Source organism: Miniopterus schreibersii (genome assembly GCF_964146895.1).
Source record: "Miniopterus schreibersii genome assembly, chromosome: 3".
Taxonomy (NCBI): domain Eukaryota; kingdom Metazoa; phylum Chordata; class Mammalia; order Chiroptera; family Miniopteridae; genus Miniopterus; species Miniopterus schreibersii.
The window spans coordinates 32,876,325-32,888,910 of NC_138103.1; the positions used below are offsets into that span (position 1 = coordinate 32,876,325).

General features: G+C 44.4%; 1 protein-coding gene across 1 annotated transcript in view; it reads right to left on the bottom strand.

Moving 5' to 3' along the window:
- The window catches only part of MEGF10 (multiple EGF like domains 10), a 155,520-nt gene that overhangs the window by 27,262 nt on the left and 115,672 nt on the right, over window positions 1-12,586 (bottom strand). Inside the window, exons 10-13 of the mRNA XM_081131156.1 lie at window positions 12,236-12,410; window positions 10,874-10,994; window positions 9,947-10,110; window positions 7,253-7,355 (exon numbers count right to left, since the gene is read on the bottom strand). Of these exons, the coding sequence (XP_080987282.1) occupies window positions 7,253-7,355; window positions 9,947-10,110; window positions 10,874-10,994; window positions 12,236-12,410 (563 nt within the window). The remainder of the gene's footprint in view (window positions 1-7,252; window positions 7,356-9,946; window positions 10,111-10,873; window positions 10,995-12,235; window positions 12,411-12,586) is intronic.

Below are 12,586 nucleotides of genomic sequence, written 5' to 3' on the forward strand. Positions count from 1 at the left end.
CACGCAGTGTCTGCCCACGGGAACGGAGGGTCTTTCCACAGGCCAGGGGCTAGTGCCACTCATTTTCATGCTCCTAGCACCTAAGCACGTGGCTCTATTCAATTTGGAGACACTCAACGAAGGGTTTTTAAATTCGTCAAGCATTTGGATACTGTGGATTTTAAAGATCCATTAAAAAAGAATCTGCTTTATACAGATAACCAAGTGGGGAAAAAACATACTGATAAGTCATATAAATCAGAGATGTTTGTGTTTGCAGCTATAAGACGAAAACACCAGAAAGCATGGCCTGCCTTAGATTGTGCCCAGATAAAAGCAGAGAACAGACTGCTAGGCAGACTGGGAGATCCAGGGACTTGGGCTTTTTCTGCAGCCTTTCTTTTGGGAAGGTAAGTCCTTCCCTTCATTCTCATTTCAGGGACCCCCACATTCTACTTTTACAGGATTCCCTCCCCACAAGACCATGTAGACAGAAAGACCCTAAAGAGTCAGATAGCATGTCATTTGCACCTGTGGCTGACTGGGTGCAGGCACGTTCATTAAAACTCATTTGGACTTGAATCTGCACCTACATGTCACTGGACAAGGAAACATAGGTCCCCCCCATTATACCACTTCAGGCATCTCTCAGCTGCACGAGAGATCCCTTTAGGACAGATCAGTACCTGAAGTAGCAGGTCACTTAGCTGCTCAAACTTGGTGTGTTTGGGGAAGTTTGGAAGGGGGAGCTATCCTTCCAGAGAGGGGCTAGGACCACGCAGGCCTGGTTCTGCTCGCTGGACAGAGCAGAGAAGCCAGACTCTTCTCACACACTTGCCTCCAGGTTTTCCCCCTTCCTGGCTGGGCTCAGATGAGCACCCCATCTCTCTCCCTCCTCTCCTTTCCCCTCCTTTCCATTATTCCGTTCTCTTCTAGTTCCTTTCTCTTTCCCAAGACTCCTGAGGTTGATTGGGCATCCTAATCTCTTTTCCATCAGTTTAGCATATAACTTTTCTTTCCTGGCATGAATGTAACCCTAAGCCTCCTGCAGTCTTTTGCATCTGGTTATAAGGCTTCTGTCACACAAATGCTCCCCTTCAATACCAAGTGTAGGAAGGCACAGCAGAGGCCAGTCTACAGACTGGTGACTGCCCCTGCACAGACCACCAGGACAACTTCAAATGACTGACAGGTCCACCAAGTAAAGTTGTGCAGGTTGTACAGCATGCAAGAACCCCTGGCCACAGGGCTAAGTCAGGGCAAAACTCCAGCTCACACTTCACCTGCCACAAAGGGCACCCTTAGAATTTCCAAACCTTTCCCAAAATTTGTACAAACCGTGCTTTATGAGCTGGCAGTGGCACCATCCCTCTCACCCACCCTCCAGGTTGTCATTCAGGAGGCAGTCGATGTGAGGTGGGGACTGCGAATGTGCAAGTTAAAAGAGTTCCTAGGTGACAGTGATCTTAGCCAGCGTTGAGGATCAGGCAGGCAACTGCACATGTCCCCAGAAAGCTGGAGTGAAATCTTGAATGAGCTGCAGTGTTCAGGGACAAGGTTTTCTGAGTGACTACAGTCAGGGCAGAAAGGGAGAAAAAATGCCAGCATGTTTCTACTGCTTTTGAAAAATACGTTATAAAACATATCACTCCACCATGGAAACGCATGCACGCGTGCACACACACAGTCACACACAATCACACACACGTACCACTATATTTCATTGACATCTGGAATTTCAGAATACTCAGTTTGAAATACTCTCATTTTATAGCAACGTGTGTGTGTGTGTGTGTGTGTGCGCCTGTGCATGCGTGCATGCAGCAGAGGTGTGAGAGAAGGAGCCCAGGACACAGTCTATATCCTTAAAGGTGTTTCCTTTTTCTCCAGTTTTTTTTTTTTTTAACTGCAATCTGCCCCTTTTTGATAAAGTAGTCCCCTGGCTAAAAATGTCAATGAATTAAGGTTTTAAATAAATCACATATAATAGAAGTGCACGTGTTTTCTTTTGAAAAATGGGACACTTCTTTTGGAAATGGTATCTGGGGTGTCAGGTACAACTTATGTTTGGTTAACCTATGGGGTAGTACAGAATGAAGAATTTTTTATGACTGTAAAATGGGATTATCAGTTATAGTAGAAATAAGCGAGAGTTTTGGTTCCTTCAAGAGAAAAAGAGTCAAGCATTAGAAAAGAGGCTGAAGTGATGAGGAGTGGTGGATGAGCCCCAGGGTAGGCAAGACAGTCAAATTCCTCAGTATATCAGGTCAGCACATGCCTTCCTTAACTTAGGTGTATCAATTTCTTTGTAAATTTGGATACAACTCTTCCGACCCCCATACCTGGGCCTCACTCAGAGGCCTGATCAGCCTGTCCCATGGTCCGTGGCCAAGGGGGTTGGTGCCTCTAGGCCATCTTGCCAACTGGTCAGGGGGCGAGCCCAGGTCCCTGGATTAGATTTCATTGATTCCTTCACAAAAGCCTCCCTGTTACCCCACACGCTGCCACCCTGTTCGGCGAGTCTCAACACTTCACGGACAGCAGTCTCAGCAAGGGGAGGGGAAGAAACAGAAGCACTTGCTTTCCTGGGCTTATGCTATTGGTTTGGCCCTGAAACAGGTGTTTCGATGGAAAGCAAACCTTCCTTTATATTGGAAAAGGTCCTTCCAAGGTACTTACTCAAAACACGTTTGTGATAAAAAGTCATGAGCCTACCCACTGTTGACAACGCAAAGTGTTCCGTGTAAGTAACAAAGGTCACTCTTTTATTTTTCTTTTAGAAAAAGAAGCCAATTCTTGATCCAATTGTAGGGTGCTGCCTGGAACTTCAGGAACTCTTTCATCCACATACATCTGCTTATACGCCGTGTGTTCAGTGAGTGTGGGGATGACCTCTCTAGAAGCAACGTTTCTCAGCAGCCTTCCACACTGGCAGACCCAAGGCCCACACAGGAGACCCGGACAAACAAGTCACTGGGTGACACGTGATAGATCGGGCACAAGAGGCAGCAGAGCTTCCTCCCCTTCGGAGACGCAGACCAGTCACAGATGGACAGAGGATTACAAGATTACCCTGTGTGACAAAGCCACTGCATTCCCACAGGGGCCCCAGAGGTCTAAGGCCAGATGGGATAATTTGTCTTACCCCATGGCCCAGACTGTGGAATGCAACTAACACATTTTCTGACTGGCTTCAGGCCAAATCCTGGCTCCTGATTGGCTCATGTACAGGAGAGTATGCCTTTCACTGGCTGCTTCTAAATCATCAAAGCAGGTGGATACTTGAGCAGTGACTGGTGTGTCCATTTCCTCTATGCTCATAAGACAAAAGTAGATTGGGTAGAGTTTTGCCCAAAACAAATGATATGGCCTCTCTGTAAGAAAATTTCTGAATTTTCTGGGGCGTTAAATATGCTCTTTCACTTCACTGTGGTCATTGAGAACTTAATGGCGGTCACTCCATTTGAGAATTTCAAGAACCCTAGTGAAGTCACAGAATCTGGTTAAATCCCTGAAATAATGTAGTTTTAACATTAGGTATCTGAGAGTCAAACAGAAACTACGAGGAGGTGCAACTGCATACTGTGAAGTCTGAGTTATATTAGCTTTTGCAAGTCAAGGGGGAACTAGAGGGCCAGGGAGTCCTTCTGTCTGTGGGTAGCTCCTATGAACAGAAAATAGAGTTCATTACCACAGTGTTGGCCTGTTTCCCAAGGTCGTTCTCAGACACTAGAAGTCAAGTACATGATGGTTTGTCTCAGCTTATTCCTATCAGAAGCCAAAGAAACTCTCAACAAATTCTAAAGGACTGAAAGACCCCACTGAAGAGGTTCCTGATGGCATCCCATGTTCAAGGATCTGAAGACATACTGTTGTTAAGTTGGCAATACTCCCCGCATTGATCTATAGATCCGATCCTCATTGAATTTCCACCTTATTTCTCTGCAGGAATTGACACGCTGATCCTGAAATTCATATGGAAATTCAAGGGACCCAAAATAGTGAAAACAATCTTGAAAAAGAAGACCAAAGTTAGAGAACTCACACTTCCCAACTGTGAAGCTTTCTACCAAGCTAAAATGATCAAAACAGTAGGATACTGGCATAAGGAGAGACATACATATCAATGGAATAGAAGCGAGAGTCCAGAAATAAACCCTCCCACAACCACGGCCCATTGATTTTTGACAAGGATGTCAAGATGATTAAATAGAGAAAAGAACAGTCTTTTCAACAAACGGTGCTGGGACAACTAGATAGTCACATGCAAAAGAGCAAAGCTGAACACTTATTTCATACAATATACAAAAAACAAACTCAGCATGGATCAAAGACCTACACATAAAGCTAAAAGTGTAAAAGCTAAAACTATAAAATTCTTAGAAGAATATACAGGCATAACTCTTTGTGACCTTGGATTAGTCAATCATTTTAGATTTGATGACAAAAGCATAAGCAACAAATGGAAAAAATAGACAAACTGGACTTCATCAAAATAAAAAACTTTCTGCTGCAAAAGGCACCATCAAAAAGTGGACAAAATAAGTCAGAGAATGAGAGAAAATATTTGCAAACCGTATATCTGATAAGGGACATATATCTAGAACATACAAAGAAAAACTATAACTCAATAATAACAAGGCAAATATTCCAATTAAAAGCAAACAAAAATCTGCATAGATATTTCAACAAAGAAGATATACAGATGGCCAATAAGCACATGAAAATATATTAAACATCATTACTCAAGGAGGAACTGCAAATCAAAAACAATGAGATGCTATTTCCCATCCACAAGAATGGCTATCATCAAAAAGGCAGATAATAACAAATGATAGTGTGGATAAGGGAAAGATTGGAAGCCTCATACATTGCTGATGGGAATGTAAAACGGTACAGCCACTTTGGAAAACAGCTCGGCGATTCTTTTCAATTCTTAAAAAGTTTAGAAATACCATATGACCCAGCAATTCCACTTCTAAATACACCCAACATATATATAAATATTCATAGAGGCATTATTAAAAACAGCCCAAAAAGTGGAAACAACCCCAAAACCTATCAATGATGAATAGATAAATAAAATGTGGTTTATCCATACAATGAAATGTTGCTTGGCAGTCAAAACAAATGAAGTCCTGCCATATGCTCCAATATAGATGAAACTTGATAATTAATGTTAAGTGAAGGAAACCAGTCACAAAGACCACGCATTGTAGAGTCCATACAATATCCAGCAAAGGCAAAACTATGGAGACAGAGAGTAGACTGGTGGTTGCCTACGGAGGGGAAGGAGGCAGTAGAAAGGGTTGGAGATAAATAGGGAATTAATGCTAATGAGCACTAACTTTTGGAGGTGATGAAAATCTGCTAAAATTGATCGTGGTGTACAATTCTTTAAATACACTAAAAAACCATTGAATTGTATACTTTAAAGGTGAATTCTATGGCATATGATTATATCTTAATAAAGCTATTTTTTATATATAGAGAGAAAGGGGTTGTTGGATGTCAGCACTGATCACCATGGTCCTCTCATATAATTCTCAAAAGTCTTTATCCAGAGTGAATACAAATCTCAGCATAAGCGTCCACTCCTCCAGCACCTCCTGGAATAAGTCTGTGTATGGTACATGGGTGAAGTAGTTAAAAGAGCTGGGTACACAGTGGGGAGCAATAGTGCAAACCCTGCCTCTCACATTTCTTGACTATGGGATCTTAGTTCAGCCACTTAACATGTCTTTGCCTCAGCCTCCTCATTTGTAAAAGGGAGAAAAGAAATAATATTTCCTACTTCAGAGAGTTGTGAATCTGCAGTAAGCACTCAATAACCATTACTTATTATTTCTCTAGGCAGGGGTGACGAATGTCGGGTCTATGAAATCATTTGGTCTGGCCCTGCCAAGGCAACTGCAGATGAGACTTGAAATTCAATAAATCTAGGAGCTTTTTTCATAGCTAGTTTTTAAGTTGATAATTCTGTATGGCCTGTGAATGATGTTATAAATATCTAAGTGGCCCGCGGCAGAAAAAAAGGTTCCCCACCCCTGCTCTAGAGTCTTCTTTGTATGTATTTTTGCTAAAAAGTAAGACCACCCTGACTCCATAATTTCCTAAATATGACATCTCTGGTATGGAGGCATAAAATTCTCTTCTGGAAGATCCATCTTCTGAAAATATGAACCATCACAAAAGAGAATAGTTAGCTTGTTACTGCCAATTTCTCTTAGTGGGCCAGTTGAAATGTTTTTGAGGATACTGAAGCATCAGTATGGAAACAGTTCTCTTACAAATTCCCTCTCTTCTCTAAATTTATATACGAATATACTTAGATACAAATATAATGTATATATAAACACACACAGAGAAATGAGTTCAAAGAGAAGGTACTTTTAAAAGGAAGTTCTGGCTCATTTATCTACCTCTAATCCAGTCCCTAGTATAACAAGGTTTCACTCTAAATTGGCAAATCAGCAATCAACATTTTATTTTACTTTTGGCAGAAATGGTCATCAATATGTTCAGTTCATTCATCTCAATGTTCAATAACTGTCCTATTGCATTGCCTTTCGTAGTTTTTCTTAAAAAAAGTATTTAAAAGGTTTTTTTCCTTTTAGGGTAGGCGTGACCTGACGTATAAAAAAGAACAAGATTCCAATTTGTCTGAGTATTTAGCACCATCTTCCGAGTCCGTACGTTGTGGGTAAACACTGCTCTTCTTTTAAGGCCCCTGTTAGTTTGTTAAACTTCCTGGCTGAAGCCATGACGTCATATAAACAAGGAGGAACTTGGTTAGAAAACTGGTATTCAACCATATTATTAATTTTTATGACAAACATTATTATAAGAAAAAGTAAGTTTTTAAACTTTCAACTTCTAGTAATGAATATTTTAACATTTGCATATTAAATATTAATATTTAATATTTCAGTCTCAACAAGGTGAGCTTAAATTACCTTCTTATGGTTTATTTTAATCATTCTTTCCTCGGTGCTCAACAATACCACAGAGGTCTTGCTAAACTCTTCAGAGCAATTCTCGCCTCCTCCTCAGGGGCCTGAATTCTGACAGCTCAGGAGAACTGCCCCGTGCACTTCAACCAAAAGTCACGCCTGGGTTACGGTTAGGTAGGCCTAATGGTAATGTTTCTTGGGGAAGCATGTGCCACCTCACTGGGGACCCTGCTTTCACGCTCTGCACAGCCGGCCTGGCGTCCCCGAGCAGCAAGGCGCAGCGCCGGCGCGGCGGGCTGCCCCCGTTCCCCGGCGCTCACCTGACCATCCCGGGAGGCAGCGGCAGTGGCCGGTGGTGGCGTGGCAGCCGTCGGCGTGGCTGCAGTCGCAGCGCTCGGCACAGCTCAGCCCGTACGTGCCGTCCTGCGTGGGAGACGGCAGTGAGGACGGGCAATCCGACCATGGCAGAAAAGGGGCCACAGTCAGCTATTTCGGGGACAGCACCCCCCTCCCTCCCGAACACCTCTCAGCTCCATGCACTATAATCGCCTCTTCCCAGCTTTCTTCGTTCCCAAAGCCCAGGCTCCAGGAGGTCAGTGTGTTAAAGTCCCTCAGCCTTAGTTGACGTCTGACATACGGCTGGGACATATGAGTGGTGAAATCAATGAGACGAAAATGCTGCTATGCGCGTATGCAGATGTATGTAAATATGCCAACCAATTAAAATAATCTTTTTTTACCTTGTCGTAGACCACAGCTTGTAAAGATGTTTTCTTTTGCTCCTAATGATTTTTATAAAATAGTTCAATGTTTTCCACAAGGCATCCTATTCTCTGCCTGACCCACACAGAGAGCCCCCAAATTTAAAAAGTATTATAGCTCTCACTGAATTACGTTTGGTTCCATAAGTTGCCAATGGGACACGTGGAGCTATATGGAAAAATGAGTCTTTTGTTACTTTTCCTAATTAACACCCTCCTTTTGATGAAGGAGTCTAGACAAGAGGAAGTGCTCTGATTCAGGATTCCGGGGGGACGGAGCACATGCCGGCACACCCTGCCAGACCTCTATGTTCTCGCGTGCACGTCCGTTTGGGTGGGCCAGCGCGGATGAGACTCTGCACACGCGATCATTTAGTTTGTGGGGAGGAGTGGAAAGCTGAGCATTGACAAGCCCTGCTCTTTCATGCCAGGTCCTGGTGAACTGAAGGACAGCACTGCAACCCCCACACCACCCAGCACTGAGGAAGCGTGGATGGCTCCGGCCAGTGTGGCTCAGTTTTGGGGGCAATGTCCTGTGCACCAGAAGGTTGCCAGTTCAATTCCGGGGCAGGGCACATGCTCAGGTTGTGGGCTCCAGGTAGGGGGCGTGCAGGAGGCAGCCAATAGGTGTTTAGCTCCCTCACATTGATGTTTCTCTCTCTCCCTCTCCCTTCCTCTCTCTCTAAAAATCATTAAAAAAAAAAAAAAACTTTAAAAAAACGAAAAAGCATGGAACAATGAACGGACTGACAAATTTCAGAGGGAAGAGGGGAGGCAGGGGGAGGGAAGAGATTAACCTAAGAACGTATAGGCCTATATGCATAACCCATGGACACAGACAATAGGGTGGGGAAGGCCTTGGGGTGGGGTGGATGTGGGGTGCAGGGGGCCAATGGGGGGAAGAGGGGGACATCTGTAATACTTTCAACAATGAGGATGAATGAAAAGAAAAGGAAACGAGAGCGTGGTACACAGTTAGCAAGAGGGAGGAACCTGAGAACCAGCATGAAGCAGGCAGTAGGTGTTAGGTGGTGTAATCATTTGTCCAGATGATTAAAATTACTAAAATAAAATAAATAAACCACCTTTTAGGCCCCACTAATGTTTGATGGGGACGCATAGGATTTAGCCTAGCTACCAACTGAGCCACCAAACCATCAGCCTTGCATCTAATATACAAAATAAGGACAATACTGTGCCAGAGGCTTCATTTTGTCCACAATCAGACTGGGAATGAAAGGTGATCTCCAAGCCCATCTGAGAGCGATGATCATTTGCTCAGCGGTGGATGAGAGGCAGCAAAGCTGACTTAACTTTGTCCTAAGGGGTGGCTGGGCATGAACTGGCCCAGGGCAGATCCTCTCTGCCTTGGAAACGGGTTGTACTTAATGTGGCAGACGCCCAAGGGGAAAGAAGCTCCGTGGAAGGCCCTTCTTGAGGGGCTGTGTTCAGGGGTCACGGTGTCATCTTGCTCTCAGAGGCTCTCCCGGAGGCAGAGAACACACACCACGGAGAGAACACTTAATGGCTCCGGAGAAAAGAATTGTGATAGGAAAAAAAAATGATGGAAAAGAGGGAAAGAAACTGATGGAAGAAAAATCAGCGCGTTGCTGGAGAACACACGTCCCATTTGCACCTCTGTCGGCCTGGGGTTGTCAGTGTGGGGTTTCCGGTGACGGATACCTCCAAAGCAGGTCAAGGGAAGAGAGTCAGCGCTGAACTAGGGAAACCTTTGGGGATTCTTGTGACTCCAGAGGTATTTATATTAAAAGAAGGCTGTTTCCAAACCTTTGTCACCACCTCGATGAACATTTCTGTGACACCATTACCGCCCCCTTCAATTCTCTGCCCCTTTCCACCCCAAAGGCCTGAGGGTTCCCATGACAGTGGAAGGGCAGTATTTGGAGAGTTGACAGGCATGCACTGGGTGGTGGACAAATGCTGTTGACTGGCTGCCAGGAAGAGATGGGTGTATAAGAACAAAAAAGAATAGTGGGGGGTGGTGATGTGGGGAACCTGAGTAGAGATGAAGGAAAAGCAGAAAATGATTCTCACAAAGCTACCTAACCAATTTCCATGTCTACCCCTTTTCTGATCCTATATCCACTCTAAGTCCAAATACCTTAATTCTTTTAATAGTTACTGAGGCTTGGTTTGCATTCAGACATGTTAAATCAGGAAAACTGAAAAGGAGGCTAACCCTCTGGCAGTGGCTCCCCAGCATTCCCAGCAGGGGCGCTGCTTTGGTCATACCTGGCAGGGAAGCTCACACTTCAAGCCGCGCCATCCGGGTGCGCACGTGCACGTCCCATCCAGGGTGTTGCAGGCTCCGCCGTTGAGACACTGGCACGTTAAGTTACAGCCAAAGCCCCATGTGCCGCTGGGACAGCGGATGGAGCAGTCCACCCCGTGCCAGCCTGCCATGACAAGAAGGCCAGAGCACGTGAGGAAACAAAGGCAGCAGGGAGTCTTGCCAAGCCTTTCCAAGCCACTGTCCCTTCAGAAGCATGTCAGAGATGCACAGCAGTGTCCCAGCCCCAGCCCAGAAATGAACAAAGCACCCAAACAGACATATGGGCTGTGTGATCTGTCCCACAGATGCCAACACTGAGAGGAACTACTGGGCTGCTGGGGGAGGAGATATGGAGTGGGGGTACCTTTCATGCACAGCGATGCTGAGTTTTGTTCAGATCGGGAAAGTGAAATATTTATACGGGAGGGAGAAGGAAGGTTTGTGTTTGAAAGAATAGCCCTGTCGTTAAAGCAGGGCCCCATTAAGCATGAACACTGAGTACCTAGGATCCTGGCTGCTGCAGGAACTCTGGAGAGACACATTCTAGCCCTCACGTGAAATTGGTGCTTGGCTGCCTTTCTCGTCATGACTCCAGGTCACTTAGGGGCATTTAGGGAATTTAGGGGCATGGGCACATGTCTGCTTGGCTTACTCATCCCCAAGTGCAGAGAGTCACAGACTTTTGGAGCTAGCAGCAACTTCAGAGATCATCTCTGAGGAGCCTCTCCCCTTGCTCACAAGAGCAGGAGAACCCCCTGGCTGAAGGGCTTGCTGAGATCAGGCATTGAATTTTGGAACAGCTGGACCTAGAACCCTAGTCAAGGCTCCTTTCCTGTGATTTTAGGAGATAACACGACCAGGAACAGATTAAAGACTCTTTCACCCACCTGCCTTGCAAGTACATGACCCGTCCACAGGAGAGCAGACAGCGTCATTCTTACAGCCACAGGGAGAGGAACAGTTTACCCCGTAGGTCCCCAGAGGGCAAGGCGCAGAGCAGTCAGTTCCCTAGACGGGCACAAACAGGAAAATGCAAGCAATTCTACTGCTGAAATAAGGCCAACACAAATAAACAAAAATATATCTTGGTGGTGCTAATTATACTCCCTCTCCAATTTTAACACATCGTATATTAGGAACTTGCTATAATGTCACCGCTGTACAAATTTAGATAAACAAGGGCAACGCTAGCTGGCCTCTGTTTATGATAGTGTTAAATAACACCCAAAAAAGCCTGCTGCCTTCATTAGTTTTCCTTCACAGCAAATACAAAGCTTCCGTCCTTGCTCAGACAAGTAGATATATAACAATAAACGGTGGCTATAAAATTACTGTCAATAAATAAACATAAATGTGAGCTGCACATTAAATTGCAATGCTTCCTACACTTCCTTGTATAATGAATATGTGATATGATTTGTGGGTGCAGCAAAGAAATAGCCCACACGATTTCATTTATTATCTGACATCGAGCCTTAAACACAGAAGTCGGTTACCAAAGGTGACGGGAGGTGACCTCCTCTGAAAACAGAAGGGACTCTTTAAGACAAGATGATTCAAGGGCTCAGCAAAGGGCTGTGGCACAGGTTAGAAAACCCTGTAAGATGTCTCAGCGCAGAGCCTTTATGACCCTCTTGTTCTGCATGACGTGCTCTGGAATAACCATCACCACTCTGTGCAGTTTAATGTTCTCTTTAAAACGGGAGACAATGATTCAGGAATGACCCATTTTCCTTTAAAACAAAGATTCCTGACCCGTAGCTAAGAAGCATATGTAGGCATATGTAGGCATTTTTGCAAGTTCTAGATTCTAAAGGGACAGAGAAACTTATGTACTATCGCATGTAAATATGCAATAAACGCTAACTTGATATATTATGTGCTTTCAAATTACATGGAATTAAGACAAAAACTGTTGACAATAACACATATCCTGCTTGGAAAAGTAATTTCTTTGTTGCCTATGAAACAGTAAAATAATTATGTGAAGAATAATTACAATACAGCATACTTCCTGACATACATTAATCAAATAATCAACTATTAATGCCACATTTGTAGTTTTACCAGCTTTCCCAGTCATTCTAACGTAATTACTTATATCGTTTATGACTAGTTTTCATTCTTTTTCTTAATGATGGGGCTGATTTTAGCATATTCATTGTACTTCAGAAAAGGCCATCTAAGTCATGGTATCAATACTATCCACTTTGCACCCTTGTCTCCCCTCCAGAGCCCAAGCCGCTTACTTTGAATCCCGGAGCACAGGTGCACTTTCCGGTCACACTGTCACAGTCAGCCCCATTCTGGCAACTGCAGATCTGCTGGCAAGCTTCCCCGTAGAATCCAGGAGAGCATGTCTCATTACAGTAGAGTCCCGACCAGCCCGGCTTACAGGCACACTCTCCAGACATGGGGTGACAGCTGAGAGCACAGATGAAAGGAGCAAGTCACTCTTGGGTAAACACGACACCCCAGGCCCATGCAAACATTGCTTCAGTCATGATCACGAAATGTGTGGGTAATTCCATGTACAATAATTTAAACTTCATCCCCAGGCTTGGTGTGATTTAATTAATTGGCTGAACCCTGACGGTCCT